This window comes from Leptosomus discolor, chromosome 2, assembly GCF_034619465.1.
Source record: "Leptosomus discolor isolate bLepDis1 chromosome 2, bLepDis1.hap2, whole genome shotgun sequence".
NCBI classification, from domain to species: domain Eukaryota; kingdom Metazoa; phylum Chordata; class Aves; order Leptosomiformes; family Leptosomidae; genus Leptosomus; species Leptosomus discolor.
The window spans coordinates 30,919,587-30,936,129 of NC_141392.1; the positions used below are offsets into that span (position 1 = coordinate 30,919,587).

At 44.2% G+C, this 16,543-nt stretch overlaps 1 protein-coding gene across 4 annotated transcripts in view; it reads left to right on the forward strand.

Annotated features, from left to right (window-relative positions):
- Positions 1-1,327: 1,327 nt before the first annotated feature.
- The window catches only part of MACROD2 (mono-ADP ribosylhydrolase 2), an 877,957-nt gene continuing 862,741 nt past the window's right edge, over positions 1,328-16,543 (forward strand). For all 4 annotated transcript variants that reach the window (XM_086460841.1, XM_086460839.1, XM_086460838.1 and 1 more), the window contains exons 1-2: positions 1,328-1,399; positions 5,885-6,001. In XM_086460841.1, the coding sequence (XP_086316967.1) occupies positions 1,354-1,399; positions 5,885-6,001 (163 nt within the window). In that variant the 5' untranslated portion in view covers positions 1,328-1,353. The remainder of the gene's footprint in view (positions 1,400-5,884; positions 6,002-16,543) is intronic.

Consider the following 16,543-nt stretch of genomic DNA (forward strand, 5'->3'; position numbering starts at 1 on the left):
TTTGTAGCCCTCTGCTGGACTCTCTTCAGTAGTTCCCTGTCCCTCTTGAACTGGAGGGCCCAGAACTGGACACAGTGCTCCAGATGCGGCCTCACCAGAGCAGGTGAGAGTAGAGGGGCAGAAGAACCTCCCTTGACTGCTAGCCACACTCTTCTAAATGCACCCCAGGAGAGCATTGGTCTTCTTGTCCACAAGGGCACATGGCTGGCTCAATAGTGAAGCCAAGAGGGTCCGTACAGCTGCAGGGAAGCTTTTGTATCTATTTACAGAAGTTTGCGTGTTTATTTGAACAAGGGAACAATCCACTTCGGGGAGAGTAAGGAAAATGGAGAGTGAATGGGGGGGCCGAGGTGCGACTTCCCTGACCTTCGGTCCCCAGGCAGACCCGAGCCTCGCCCGAGGTGCGGCTCCGCAGCCGTGAGCGGCGGGGTGGGCAGGTCAAAGCGTGCAGACCAGAATGAAGCCACTCGCTCCCGGTATTGTCTGCGCTCAAACCGACCGCGGCAGCTGTTTCCCCTTCGTCCCGAGGCGCCAGGGCCGGCTGCGCCTCCAGACCCCCCACGCGCGACCGGGGAACCCCGGGAGACGACGGCAGGAGGGAGCGATCGGCCGGCCTGCCGCGTCCCGCAGGCCGCGGCCCCGCCGGGCCCCGACGCCGTCGCTTAGCAACGGCTCCCGCCCTCCCGGCCAATCGGCGGCGCGCTCGGTAACGGCCAGCAACCCGGAAGCAGAGGGCGCTCTGCCCCTCCTCCGCGGTGGAGGCGGGGCGGGGGGCGGGGGCGGCGGTGGTGGCGGGCGGGACGGGGCGGGGGTGCCCGCTCGCTCCCTCCCTCTCTCCCCGCGGGGACACCGAGCACGGCGACGCCGCGCAGAGCGGCCACTGTCGCACACAAGCACCCACGATACTTGCCCGTCCCGGCGGCTCCACACAACCCCGCTACACACACACACACATACACACACACACACACAGACACACACACTCTGCCCCCCCCCCCCGTCGCCGAGCTCAGGCCTTTCCTGGCCGGTGCGTTCGCCGGGCCCGATCCGGCGGCAGCGGCAGCAGCGGCGGGCGGAGGAGGGGGCTGCTGAGCGGCGTCTGCCGGAGCCAACGGGCGGCGGGGAGGGGGGCGGGCGCTGCGGGGGTGTCGGGTTAGAGCGAGGCGTGACCCAGCTGACGGGCGCCGTGCGGAGCCGGGCGGCGGGCGCGGAGCCGAAGCCGGCGGGGGAGCAGCAGGAGCAGCAAACAGCGGCGCACGGCGTCGGTAGCGGTCGGCTCTGGCGCGGCGTCTTATCCACCCCCTCGTGAGCCTGGGGAACCTGCAGCTCAAAGCCGCCGCCAGCCACACCACCATGTACCCCGGCAACAAGCGGAAAAAGCTCTGGCGGGAGGAGAAAGGTATTGCCACCCTTACGGGGCCCGGGCCCGCTTCTCCCGCCTTTACCTCACGTTGACCCGTGACGGGGGTGCAGCGGGGGGGTCCCGTCCCCTTAGAGCCGCCGCCTCGCCGGGGGGTGCCCGGCGGTGTTTCCCGCCGCCCGGGACTGAGGTGATGGGGTGGGGGAGGGGGGGGGGGGGGTGAGCCGTGCTGTCTGGGGTCTCCCATGTGAAGCCCTTCCAAAATTGCGCACACCCAGGATACGCCCCCCTCGCCGGCGGGTAGCTGCGAGTGTGTGGGATTTGGGGAGCGTTTCCCCCTACCTCGGTTATCGCTGACTAACTTTGCTTGTGAGGAGCGGGGCCCGAGGGCTGAGGGGAGAGGGGGCGGGAAGGGGGGTGAACAACCCCCCTCCTGAGGGCTTCCCGCCCCCAAGTCACCTTGTGGAAGTATTTCAGGCCGAAAAGTTAGGCACGTGCCGTCCAAACGTGCCTTTTCTTATTTTAATGCATGTGTTTTCCAGGGGAAAGATGGTTAAACGCGCTTGAGTTTATCTTCTAGCGTTGAATCAGCCGGGGTGAAATGTTTGGGGTATGGGGTCTGTGAAAGCATCCCCCACTTATAATAACTTGTATTATTATAAGTATTTATAAAAATAAATACTTACTATTTTTAAGGACACTGATGCTGTGTAGATTCAGGTTATAAAACCCCAATGTCAGACTCCAGAGCATGATAATTGTGGGACAAGCATTTTATGCGGACCTTGCCATTTTGCTCATATGGAGAGCAGCGTAAAGATTAAGAGAAACTGACACGGTGGAAGTGTAATATTTACATTTTCTGGGAGGAAAGCTTCTTGTCTGGTGTGTTTACAAATAATGGAGAGATATACAAGGAGGAGAGGAAGAAAAACGAAAAAACATCTGTTTTGTCTGTTGCAGAAATCAACTGCATGTTTCTAAGGAAAAATTGTTGAAACGCAAGCAAACTGATCCTCTGTAGGTTAGCTGCTCCTGTCAAACTCTTCTCAAATGAAGCGGGTATTATTGTGTGCTTTTCTCTTTCAAAACTGTCTTACAAAGTTGAGGCAACAAATTTCTACCAGATGTTTTAAGTTTCTGTTTTCAACAGAGAAGATACAGTTAAATCTTCGTGTGCATTGCTTATGTGTGATCAACTGTAACTGACTTTCGCTGTGCAAGTCCTTGATACTGTATGTCATTACCTTCAAAAAAACGCAAATTTTGTGCTGGGGGCTGATGGGGAAAGGCTTCTGGTAGGCTCTGGTGAGTGTTCCCGTTACTCCCGCTTGTCTCTTCCAGCTCTGCTGCTGTCTGTGCGAATTCATAGCCTGGCATGTGAACTGGAACCCTCGGTAAGCAGGGCCGAGTGAAGGGCTGGAGGGTAAGCTGGAAACCTGAGCTGCAGGCACGCTTTTGTTGTCTTAGTCTGCTGTGAGGATGGTGGTCTCCATCAGTATGGTGATGTTCTGAATGCAAACCAGAGCTTGCTACTGCTGGTGAGATTTTTCTGTCCAGGGAAGCATGTTTGTGAGTGCTAGCTGGCCAGAACTCTGTGTCTCTTTGCCTAGGGAGAACAAACAGTGTTTGCCAGTCTTCTGCTCCAGTAACTGCTTTCCAGCACCACGCCGAGGATGCTGGCCCTGGGTATTTTGAGTGAGGAGGGCAGAAAAAACCTTCAGTGTTCACTGTTGGCATTGCTTTTCAACTTGTAGGCCTGCGTGACTGTTCTTACTAAGTACCCTCTTCACCAGAGAGGAAAGCTGTAGAAGCCAAACTTTTTTTCTTTCCTACTCAGGTTGTACTTTTGAAATCAAGTTTTTCGTTAGGTCTGCCTTTGCCTTTCCTAGGTACTCCTGAGCCCCTGTGAAGCTGGCTGTGCTTGCTGGTTCTACTCTCCCATGAAGCTCTGAGTGCAATCGTTCTCAACCTTTTATATTCTGAAGAACTTTTTTGAAAAGAAAAAGCACTGGTTGCTAAATATTGAGTTCAAACCCACTGACAATACACTTGCTTTTCTTAATTACTTTCTTGGTAATTAAGGGTTGGTCCACGTTCTCCCAGGGTGGATCTTGCTTGAGGACAGCTGAAACAGAGTAGGAGCGGGACTGGAGTTTATTTCAGAGCCTTAGACACAGGACTGCTCTGCTGCAGACTTTCAAAGGCAATTTGTAAAGCTACAGGCAGAAAACTGTACTTGCAGCTGAGGCTGTTGGAGGCATCTTTCAGGAGGTTTGTGTATAATTAAAACTCAGTTTAAATTCTTGCTGCTGACTCGCAAGAGCAAAGGTTTATAAAACCTTCCTATAGGCAGGAACTTGTGTTCTGAAGGCACAGAACTGGCTCTGTAACCTCTTCAGCAACAGGCAGTCAAACTTCCTCTGCTTGTCAGTCCCTGAAACCTGACACACACAGACACACACTCCCTCAGGTTTGCCCTTCTGTAGTACTTATAATGTGCACGTTAAATATTTGGTGTTCTGTATGCTTGAAGATCAACTAATGGAGTTAAGTGCCTATCTGTTGTGCGTAATGGTGATCCTAATCATATTACTTTTACTTTTGTGTTTGTAAATGGCAGGGGGCTTGGACTAGATGATATTTTGAGGTCCCTTCCAACCCCTAGCATTCTGTGATTCTATGAAATGTCCAATTGGATACCAAGCCTGAATAATGGGAGAAAGATGTTTTTGTCAACTGAAGAAACTAGTAATACTGTCAAGAATATCAAAGTAAATGTATTTGGATAAGAGAATCTGCTCAAAACCTGCCTTTGGTTATTTGACTGTGCTGATTGCAGGCTGCATAATTAGGAAACTTTATATTCCAAAAAAACCCAAACACCAAAATCCAGTGAAAGTGATTATTTTCCTTTTTTTTAAAGTTTGATCTGAGAAGCAGTTTCTGTATTCAACTCTCTCACTGCTCCTTCAACTTGAGATGAAAATATTCATGTCCATCTAGTCCTTTATGCCAAAGGCAAATAATATGGGTCTAGCCCTTCCCTACACCCCTAAAAACTCTAGAATCATCGAAGAGCATTTATTACTGATTAATATGTCAAGAAAAACTATTAGTATGATAGTAGTAGGACAGTGCCACTGGTAAAAACAGACCCAGAAACTTGATTAGCACATGGGCATTGTGATATGCTCTAAGTTTTGGAGTTCCTCCCCTCGCCCTTTTGGAAGGGGAAAAGCTACGCATCTTGTGCATTGATGATGTGAGGTGGGAGAAGAGGACATGACTGCAAAAACTGAGTACGGAGGCTTGCTGAAGCACTGGGGTTGTCTGCCGTCTTGGGTCACTTGGGTGTGGGTTTTTTTTTTCCTTATCTTAGAATTTAGTCCATTTATAGCAAGGTCTGAAGCAGAGTGAAGTTGGCAGTATCCGTCATAATTGTACAGTCTGAGGCTTTACATTTCACTAAATGTCTGAAAAAGGATGTGGTGACTGTCTCGGGAGAAAACAACCGTCCATATGTGTTTTAATGTGGTATCCAGGTGTGTCGTATTAATGCTCAAATAAAAATCTCTGAAGCTTAACCCGTGCCACTCACTTGAAACCCAGGTTCTGTTTTGCAGCACTTTAAATCCAGCAGATTCAGTTCATGCTGGTCCTGCTTTGCTTTTTAGAAATGTGTTTAGCTGATGGATGGCGGTGGACTTTCCTAGCACTTGGGATTACGTTCAATCAAAGTTGGTCAAGCTTACGTACTTGTATTACTTACTCTTGGGTAGCTAATGGATACCTTAGTATTTCCTACAGCTACTGGGTTTTGGTCCAAAATGGGATTAAATGCCATTGGATGGGTCTAAAGCAAATGACAGCAGTTTTCTCATGCTGAAAATCATGTTGTTTGCAGAATGAAAAAACCCAACCAAACAAAAATGCCTTTCTTATCACCCCAGCCAGCTAGAAGGTGACATAACTTTTGCTTTAGCTCTAATTTCTTTTGTAATATAGGAGCACTTTGTCAGTTTTGTGCCATGCTTCCTGCCTTTACTTGCTGTAAACCAGTTGGTAAACTTGTTTCAGTAAAAATGTTTCAATTTTGATCTTACTAAAAAAAAATAAATTTTGATTTGCAAATGCAGAGCCTGAAGAATAGACTTTAATACCTGCAAAGTCTCTCTAAAACAATTCCTTACTTAATAAACTTGCTGTTAGTTCTCTGATCCTTGAATTAAAGGGGCAGGAAGAAGAGGCACAGTAGTGATGTGGGGAGGAAGTCTGGACAGCCGAGAGTGCGGTGAAGAGGCATTTCTTTCTGCTGAACTGGGATATCCAGAAATAGGCGCATGCAGTTGTTTAGATGCGCTGTGTTCAGCTCCTGTTACTTGTAACTCATTGAATCATCCGTGCTTGGTTCTCAAATGGGATTTAATTGCATCAAGGACACTGAATTTCGTCAGTACTTGGCTAGTGTGCCACAATATGTGAAAGCTTTCAAAACTTTTTCTTTCTCTTTCCCCTAAACAGAGCGCTTGCTGAAGATGACCTTGGAAGAAAGACGCAAGGAGTACTTAAGGGATTATGTTGCACTGAAAAATATTCCAACATGGATGGAAGACTTAAAAAGTAAGAGTGAAAGTGATGGTAAGTAAAACAGGGGAATCTTTTTAAATATAGACCATTCTGTTTTCTCAGTCTGAAGTTACTTTTAGGAGGACCAAGACTTAGAACCCAGGTTGTTGCTAACAGTGGTAGCCTGACATGGGGGCAAGAGCTCTTTGAGGGGCTGGGGGGAAAAAACCCCAGCAAAATTTTTTAAAGCCTCGCTGGTGTCTACTAATTCTGCAAGTATCCCCAGACAGAGTCATAACCATGCTGATGCCCTTAAGTGTGTAAAATAGCTATTCTCTGCATGAGTCTTACTTTCCAGATCCTCCAGCAGTCAACCGTGCCTAATGAACTTTGTCTTTGAAACTTAGTGAGCATAATGATATGGGGAATCTGGGCAAAATGGTGGTGTTTTTGTAGGTGGCTGAAAAGCAGAGGAGAAGTGCGCAAGTTGTGCTTGTTTTCTGAAAATCCAGAAATGGGGGAAGATTGGATTTGAAGCCCCTCTTACTTAGGGTCCTGCCTGCTTTCTTGGGCTGAGTAACATCGGCCTGGCCTGGACTAACTCCTCTTCTCTTAGCGTGTGCAGTATCATAAATACTTGCAGTGATGCTGACCAAGAATGAGAATGTGACTCACTTGGGGAACTCTGTATGTAATTCTGTAGCAGTGCCTCCTCCTTCTTTGTCTGTTTCTTTCATCCACACAAGTGTGTGGAAGAAGAGGGATGACTTCTGAGCTTGGTTCTCTTCTTTTTTTCTTCTGTGTCTTGTTATCCTACTTGGCTGAAGTTTGTGGGTTTGGTTTTTTTTTTTGGAGGAGGATCTAACTATGAGACCTAAAGTGTTTCCTGCTTCTGCAGATACAGGCCTAGTTTTCTGACCCTTTTGTTATCATTGAGGGCAAATACTGGCCTGTGTGAGCAGGTAGAGTAATCTTGTGACTGCAGGTGAACATGGTCTTCATGATAATACTCCAGGTGACATGAGGCGTGGAACTAATCAGCTGTTTTTAATAAAATGGGAAAGCTGTAATGCTTATTTTAGCACAATCTGGAGGAGCTGACAGATTTGCAGATGTCATTGTCATAAACAACTAATGCTATCATCTACTCCTAAAAGGGTCTTTAATGACTTCAAGTGAAAATATGTCGGAGGTTGTTGAGCTCTTCCATGTTTATAATAGTTGTATTACGACAGTATCTATAGACCTCTTTCTCCGATTAGAGTAGGTCTCATATCTTACAACATTAAGAAGCCTGTCCATCTAGAAAACAAAGGCTGCATAAAAAAAAAAAGACCTGACTTCTCCAGAGTTCATTCGGAGGCCTGCTGTATGTGGGGATACACAGTATATTGTGTGGTTTAACTGGGAGGCTCTTTATCTGTTCTAGCCTAAACTATGTTTTTATTCTAACTACCCTCAGATTTTGTATAACGTGCTAAAATTCACATATCTTGTATTACTTGGGCTGCTGAACATGACAAGGTGTGGATTCACATTGTGATTGCTGTTACACTTCACATAAGCAGAATGTCAGTGGCTACTATGTGGTTATTGAATCACAGCAGTGGTGAGTTTATTTTGTTGTAGCCGCTCTTGCGTTCTTTCAGTTAGTACCCGGGACACTGCAAAAAAGATGCTGGAAGGCAAAAGTGCTGAAACACTTCTCTGCTGCTTGAAGCTTTTGTTATACTGTACATTCAAGAGAATATCCATAGTCACTTGTTTTCTTTGATGTATTTGTTGTGAATAAGCCATGTGGAATAGTGAGCTTCTAGAAGGTTAGAGTGCTGAAAAGCTTCCACATTTCAACTGATCAGTACAATTAAAAGAAATACGTATATGAATATAACAGTTATTGCATCTGTTTCAAACTTGATTTCCCTAAAATGTTGACCCCTCTCTGAAGGTATCAAGAGTATGTAAGAACTGTCTTTCTGAGCTGAAATACTGAAAAATTAGAATTTAAGTCTACTTGCTGGTGAGAACTGCTGCTCTGTATACTGAGATATAAGAAGGGCAACTGGTACAACCTAAATGATACTCTGGAGAGGTCAAGTGAAGCCCCAGGTATGATGAAATTGGTGGTGATGACTTGACAATGCCATGCCCAAGTTCTGATATTTTCTTCAACTGAAAGGCTGCTTCTTGCAGTGACAAACTAAAGAGGTCTGAAGGGAGGGGAGAAACAAATCCTCTGTATGCCTGACAAGCCAAAACAGCAACTGATGGGGAGCATGGGAAAAGTTCTTTACCATTTACTTCCAACACTGTATACAGTTGGAAAAAATGATGGATTGATTGGTAAGGTGTGGAGTGGCTGTTCAGGAAGAGTGATGAGGAGAAATCAAGAAAGGAACCAAGAACAAATACAGTGAAGCAGGTGCAATCAGTCAGCTGCTGGAGTAAGAAGCTGTAGGAAAAGGGGAGAGCGTCTGGGCTGCCAATAGTCCCTGTAGATACTCAACTGGAGGTTAAGGGTATTCAGTACTGCATAAATTTTTGTATTAACTGTTAAGAAAAATTGCGTGAATGATACAAAAACTTTATGGTACCCATTTTTAAAGGCGAATGACTTGCTGGAGGGTGTTAGGTGATTCCAGTCAGGCACAAGTTTTTACTATATGGAAGTTTAACAAAGGTCGTTGAAAAGTCTGTGTGCAGAACTGCTGAATCTGAAATGACTGCAAACATTCATGTTGGGAAGGAACCAACCTGTCTGCCAGGATACCTCTGCGTACTCTTTATTGACAAGCTTGGGAGAACATACCTTAGTTTGTGGAGGAGAGTGTCTCTGCCCCACCACTCCTCCACCCTTTGGTATGAAGTTGTGTTCAGAACTAAATTCTGAAGAAAACCAGTAAAGCTTAGAATAAGTTGATGTTAAGGTAAATCTTGGGAAGGATGGAAGCCTTTATAACAGAGGGATGTGTGACAACATAAAGGCTTCTGAGGAGTGAAGTTGGGGAATTCTGAAAGGCAGCTGACAAGGGCTTTCATGCTTTTTTTTTTTTTTTCCTAATAGCAGCAAAAGTGTTTGAAAACATTTGGAAGTTGAAGGCAGCTGTGCATACTTTTTGTCTTTGTTTTGCTCTTCTGACTGAAACAAACCTACATTTTTTTGCAGGTCTCCTCATACAGACATGACTAGCCATAAGAAGTCAAGTTGGTGTGTGGTATTGAATTTGGTCAATATTTTTGATACATTTTTTATTTTTTTTTTGGGTGGTGGGTGTGTGTGTGCAATGTGGAATGCAGGGACTAAGCCTGGTGCCTGCTGCTCTGAACCAAGGAAAGCACATGCATTTCCAGAAGGACTACGTTGTCAGCAGCCCTGAGCTTTGGTGTACCCCTTGCCAGGCTGCACAAGTGGACCTTGGAGATCAAGTATCATAATGCTGTCCCTTTTCTTTCCACTGCTGTTGTTGATAAGTGGTCCTATTTAATGTCAGAAGGGATGGTAGGAAGGGGAAAAAAATTTCTTGTTTTGTAAGTAGTTCTGTACATGGAAGCTTGCTCTCTTTTAACCGCGTTTATTAAGGGTAGGAGAAGTTGTCCACTGTGGAAACGAAGAATGAGCCTGTCATACAGGGCTCGACAGTACATATATGCTGTAATCCATTGTTCTTCCTACTCTGTATCCTTCAGTTACACTAAAGGCAGACACATCTCATCTGTTCTGTTGTGTACTTCGAAGTACAGTTCCTTACTGACAAACATGTAAATAATGGACTTGTTTTGTGAAGCTCTAGAATTTGGATACCTTTATTTCAGTGCTATTTATCATATACTGCTTCATGCTAGGCACTCATCCTGTACAGCAATGGTAGCTTATGTTTTGTGGTGCTTGGTGAATAAAATGCCACTGTGCAGACAAATAGCTAGAGTGTTTTTTGAAGTTAAATATGTATATTAGCTTTTTCTTGGGTACACAGTTATTCCTGAAGATGTCTTTACTCTTCAGTGGGGAATGTGAGAGCTGACTTTAGAAAACTTTCAAGAAAGCTTTCTGAAAAACCAGGGTCTTGGGAATTCTGTTGTCACTGAGTTTTGTGTGGCACTGGTAGAAAAATGTTTTGTTGCATTAATGGAATAATTGAGAAAACGGAATAAATTTATGTAGTTTAACTCTAGGCAGCTGACAGTTCTGCTGACTCTCGCAGCCTCTGGGATTCATTGGTATAGCAGCAGTGCCAAGAAAACATCAATTTCAGGTGATGGCTTAAAGATCTTTGCTAATGGCAAGAACTACTTTTGATTGGATGAAGTTAAAAAGGAAGAACTCAGTTATTGTTGGTTTTTTTATTTTTAAGTGACATGAAAGCTCTGCAGTCCTTTTTTAATTAAGTCTTCAAGTTTGTTTAGATGTTTTGATGTTCTCTGGATTTTCTTAATCTGCTATATTTTTAGAAAATGATATGGTTCAAACTGTATTCAAATTAATCCACTTTAACACTGAGAGTTTTATGTATAATAGTAAGGTTTGTATTTAATAAAAGCGTCTTTGTACTATGAATCTCTAGTTTTCTAAATATTCACAGTGAGTTGACACGAGATTATAGAGACAAGGTGTTTAGATGAGCCACTCGAAATGCTTCATGCTGAAAACAGCATGTGTGTTGATACTGAGCTCTGTTGACCAGCATTTCTTGAGATGGTTAACTAATCACAGGTAATACTGGGTTCTTCAGAGCATCTCTGTGTCCTGGCTTGATGTGAGTATCTGTCCTGCAGGAACCAGGAATCAAGGTGATCACCATCAAACAGCCTTTGGAAAATAATGCCACTACTAAGCTACAGTGAAATTCAGCCAGGCTTCTACAAGTGAGAAATAGCATCTCTCTAAACCACTCATTATTTTCAGTGAGTTACACAGAAAAAGAAATTATGTTCTACTCGAACATTAAGGTTGTCAAAAGTTGCCTGACAATCAATGAGTTCTGTCTGTAATAATAGCTATGTGAAACCAATATGCTTCAAGATGTGCCCCCCCCACCACCATGCAAGTCCATCAGCTTGCATTATCTTTTTTCTTATAGTGACTCTTACAACTGTCTTTAGAACAGATTTCTTGCTGCCTGACAAGGATGAAAGTAAATCGAGACATTTTAGCTCAGTGTGATGCTTGCTATCTGTCAGTCAAAGAAAATGGTGCTTTTGCTACTGAAACTCTTTGGTTAAGTTCACAGTACAGCAGTTTTTCTGCTGAGTTCACATAGAAAACCGCAATAACTTGCGTTCAGGCTCTCCTGCTATTAGCTGTGGCCTTGAATGCGACTTCCAGCTTTGCTTAAACTCATGCTGTATTTGGTTTTGTCCTTACTTTCCATATATTGCTGTGCCATTCTGTTACTCATACTAAATATTTTATCACAAGGTCTCTTGAAGACTAATGTGTTTAATGTTAGGAAGCTTGGTCATTTGGATGCATGTAGAGATCATTCCTTATTAAATGCGGTGTATAGTAGCTGGGGGAGCACCACTAAAAGACTAATATCCGTGACTTCTATGAATTGTGTGAAGATCATGTTAATGGAGTATTTTGAATACTTATGAAATGACATGCTTTTTGTGGAAGTGGCTGTAAATCTGTTTGCTTGTTTCTGTTGTCTATCCATGTTATGCGTATATTAAAGAAGCAGCGAAGGAATTTGAGTGGTAACAGCAAACCATGTTTCCAGCTTATTACTCTGTTCTAAAGGTGTCCAGGAGTCTGCATGCCCATGGCATAATGTGGAGTGACTTTAAGGCTGAGGTGGTTTATGTTTGGCTACAGCAGATGTCAAAGGCTGCCAGAGCAGTAGGGAGTAACTGGAGCCTTGTGTGCTCTTCTCCTGGGCTCTTGGCTGCCCTTTGGGGATCTGTCCTGAACAGGTGCAAAGCTGCAGAGTGGTACAAATCTGTCCATGTGATCTGCTGACCCCATACACCTTTCTGTCTTCTTAAACATATACCTCAGCTATTCTTTTCCAAAGATAGCCCTGCACAGCACAGAGATGGGAAAAAACTCTTCAGGTGTGAGTTTACTTGAGTGTAAACTGAGAAATAACCTTGGAGGAGAGGGTTGGTTTGTTAGAGGCAAGTATTCCTATCTAGTTAACAATATCCCTGATGTGTGTGGATAAAGCAGTGTGTTTAGTATGGTGGGGGGGAAAAAAAACTACAGTAAACAGAAGGAACCAACATGGATTCAATTGACCTTGTAATTCCCTGGTGAGCTGTGTGCATATAACCCTTATAGGATGGATTAGCTGTCAAAAAAGTGACGCTTGCATTAAGTTTTCTTTAAAGTGTTTTGGGGGAAACACAAAAAATCTTGCTTTCAGCGAGTGAGAGAGATGATGATTAAAAAGCAAAAAATCAGCTCTGTTTATGTACACTAAGAACACATCATCCAGTGTGGCTAATCCTCTCTCTAAGAAAGTAAATCACTTGTCTTTGATGTAATTAAGACGATGACTTCTTTTTAAGCTGCTGTTCCATGATTTTTTTAACATGTTAAATTCCACATGGTATTGAGCTTATACAGGTCTGTGATAGTTCTCATTTTGTAGCCCTTTTGATGCAGCTGAGAGAACTCTTATCTCCAGTGACAGCCAGCTCCTCGAGGGGTAGGAGTTGACCATAGGAAAGGATGCTGCTCTTAACAATAAATTAGTATCCTTATTGAAGCTTTTTGAGCTTTCCACCTGAACGTAAGGAAAAACTACTTTGAGGGTTGCAGAGCATGGGAACAGGCTGCCCAGGGAGGCTGTGGAGTCTCCTTCCCTGGAGGTATTCAAAACCCACCTGGATGCAGTGCTTTGTGATCTGCTGTGTGTGAACCTGCTTTAGTGGTGGGGTGTTGGACTAGATGATCTTCAGAGGTCCCTTCCAACCTGTACCATTCTGTGACTCAATGCATTTGAGAGTAATAGTAGGTGGAGATGCAGAGGAAAGTTAAGCACGTCTTTGCCAGAAAGAAGACTTCTAATATTTAGGTGTTGGTGACATGAGTCTTGAGCAGATTAGTAACTCCCAAGCTTCTGTGCCATGCAATATGAGAAACGATGCTTTTTTTTGTGGCTACTGAACATCACTGTGCACTGAAGTTTTGCGCAGAGGTTCCTAAGGAAGTACTAACCAGAGTTTGAAAGTCCAGATGATGCAGTGTGCTGTCAGCTGGTAGACACGTTCAGAGTGTGAGGAAGGATAGCTTTAGGAGCAGTGATCCTGTGTGTTAGTTGATATGTGCTGTTCCTCAGAAATTGCTGAGAAAGCCTAGGGTTTCTTTCATAGAATCATTAGGTTGGAATAGACCTTCAAGATCATCAAGTCCAACTGTTGACCTAATACCACCATGCCCCCTAAACCAGGTCCCGAAGTGCCACATCTATGTGTTAGGTTGTGGTTTGTTTTTTTTTTTTTTTTTGAACACCTCCAGGGATGGTGACACCACCACTTCCCTGGGCAGCCTGTTCCAGTGCTCGACAACCCTTTCAGTAAATAAATCTTTCCTGATATCCAATCTAAACCTTGCCTAGCGCAGCTTGAAGCCATTTCCTCTCATCCTGTCACTTTTTGCTTGGGAAAAGAGACCAATTCCCACCTTGCTACAGTCTCCTTTCAGGTAGTTGCAGAAAGCAATAAGGTCTCCCCTCAGCCTCCTTTTCTCCAGACTGAACAACCCCAGTTCTCTCAGCCGCTTCTCAAAGGACTTGTTCTCTAGACCCTTCACCGGTTCCATTGCCCTTCTCTGGACACGCTCCAGTGCCTCAGTGTCTGTCTTGCAGTAAGGGTCCCAAAACTGCACACAGCATTCGAAGTGCAGCCTCACCAGTGCAAAGTACAGGGGCACAATCACCTCCCTACTCCTGCTGGCCACACCATTTCTGATGCAGGCCAGGATGCTGTTGGCCTTCTTGGCCACCTGGGCACACTGCTGGCTCGTGTTCAGCTGGCTGTCAACCAGCACCCCCAGGTCCTTTTCCACCAGGCAGCTTTCCAGCCACTCATCCCCAAGCCTGTAGCACTGTGTGGGGTTCTTGTGACCCAAATGCAGGACCCGGCACTTGGCCTTGTTGAACCTCATAGCATTGGCCTCAGCCCACTGATCCAGCCTTCTCAAGTTCCAGTCTGGAGTTTTTCAGTGGCTGACTTGTCTCATATCAAGACTACTAAGGGAAAGAAGAATTCTACTAATTTTTTAAGTGAGATAGTTTAATATATGTAGGGAAAAGTAGTAGGTTATACATCTTGGTTTCCAGTAACTTGTATTTATGTATATGTCTGTTTTTTTCCTTTTATCGTTAGGTTTTTTTTCCCCCCCTCCTCTTTTTTTGTGTATAAAGGATGAGCTTCTTTTGAGCACGGGGGATTGCAAGATCAAATCCCCAAATTAATTTCTTGCTTTACAAAGACAGTTTCGGTAAGTCATCTAGTTTTGCTCAGTATGGTAGCTTGGCTAAAGTCCTAATCTGTCATTTATGATGGATTGTGGTATATGTCCTCACAGTCTTCTGCAGACAGATGTGAGCCAATGTGCCAGCCTGACTGGAAGCCATGTGTCTATGATTAGGTTGAGGCCAAAATCAAGCTGTTAAATTGTACCCTTATTATGGCTTTCTAGTGTAGACCTGGTGCCCTGTCAACTGGTTATATGACTTTTGGATATCTTCAGTTCATGTGTAGGTGGAAAAAGCTGATGTCCTCCTGCAGAAGACTGGGAGCCACTTTTGGTAAGACGGTAAGAGACTGATATGGCTTGTCTTAGTTCACTGTAGCTTAGAAGTGACAAAAATTTGTGAAGGTACTGAGCTATTGCTTCAACTAGGAATTGCTGCCTGGGGCTAGTGATAATTGGTGATCGCACAAGGTAGGCCTGTCAGTTGCTGCTGTCTGAATGGGGGAGGCTCGCATCAAGTCTGAAAGTTAACCACCACGTAATGATACTGGTTTAACTCCCTTGATAAGGTTTTTAAGATGCAGTTTAAGGTCACTGAGTGCTTTTGTTGGGATCCACCTTTCATGTATAGCTGCATTTGCTTCATGCACAATTAATGCACTTGATTATACACGTGTTAAACCCCATCACTGCAAACCAGGTAAGCTTGTTTTCCCTCTTTCAGTTCACTAAAACTGAACTGCTCACCACGTAGAAATGTCTCTAACAAACCAACTAATGTCTGAATAAGTTGTTGTAGCACTTCCTATGTAAAGTGGTATGTGGCTTTCTCTGTGAGAGCGCATCTAGCTGATGCGCTGTTGGAAAATCCAGTTGACACGGAATTCCTGAGCCCTGTGGGAAGTGCTGCATACAGATGTGTTTGTTATGATGTACAGAAAATGCTCTTCTGTGCTGGAGAGAAGGCTTAACAATCCAGTTTAAATATAAACTTCTATTTAGAACAGCTTTAAAAACCATTGAAATCACAATTTTGTGTGTGGCTCCATTTCACGAGGAATACTTCTTATTTAAATGCAGGAGGCGGAAGCATGATGTTTGTGCACAGAAAAGGTGCTGAGACTTGCAGCTGTTGTGTGTTGGCTTGACATGTTTGCAGAAGTGTGTCACAAGGGCCTTTGCCAAAGTTTCCAGGTGTGTTTTTTGTGGACAGATGCTATAGAAGGCACATCTTGCAAAATTAAACCTTTTAGCCTTGGGCTGGTATAGCCAATATGTTTATTTCTGAAAGTGGAAATAGTTCTCTACATGCACCTTTGCACTAACAGCATCTCTAGGAGTTCATGATCAAACACTGAGTTAGAAAAGACTGCTCTCTAGTTTATCAAGAGGATCCTGCCCAAAAGACTCAGTGCATCTATAATGCAGATATAAAGAAAGTGTAGGACTGATTGCACAGCTGTCTTGCTTTAAAATATTTACCTGCCTTATCCTGCCCTTTGCTTTTCATGGGGGCTTGTTTATGCAAATACGGGCCTTTTGACTGCCTCTTTGGTACTGATTGTAAAAGTGTTGTAACTCAGTTGTTTTTCCTTTGCTTCACAAATACGACTTGTAGTTGAAGTATAGCCTGCATTGGATTCATTCCTGTATGCTTAATGTAATCTTTTGTGTATGAATAAGGTACTCTAAAAAGCCACTGCTTTCATACAAACATTGTGTGTTGCAGTGCTGCACTTTTGTGGGAATACTTAATGAATCTACATCAACTGAAAGCAAACTCCAGACTTCTGTAACTGTCGCTGCAGGTATGGATCGTTATATTTAAAGAAAGAGTTCCATTTTTTTCTCTCTTTCTGCATTGCTACTAGTATTCTTACAGGAGAAGGTTTGTAAGTGTATCGTGAGTAACTAAATCCAGACAGAACAGGTGCTCCACACCAACGTATGCCTACACTGACTGAACGGCTTTGAGGTTTGGTGTCTTTTTTTTTTTTTTTTTTCCCAGGCAGATACACAGAAGAAGATAGAGCTAAATCTTTCTCCTAACTGCTAGCGAGTTTGTAACTGCTTATGAGTCTGTTACTTTTGGTTTTAAAGTTCTTAAAATAAGCAAGTATGACTCAGAACACTAATGGGTTTTGGGAGAGTCCTCTTCAAATACTGAAGATTTTCTTCTGTACCATGCTGTT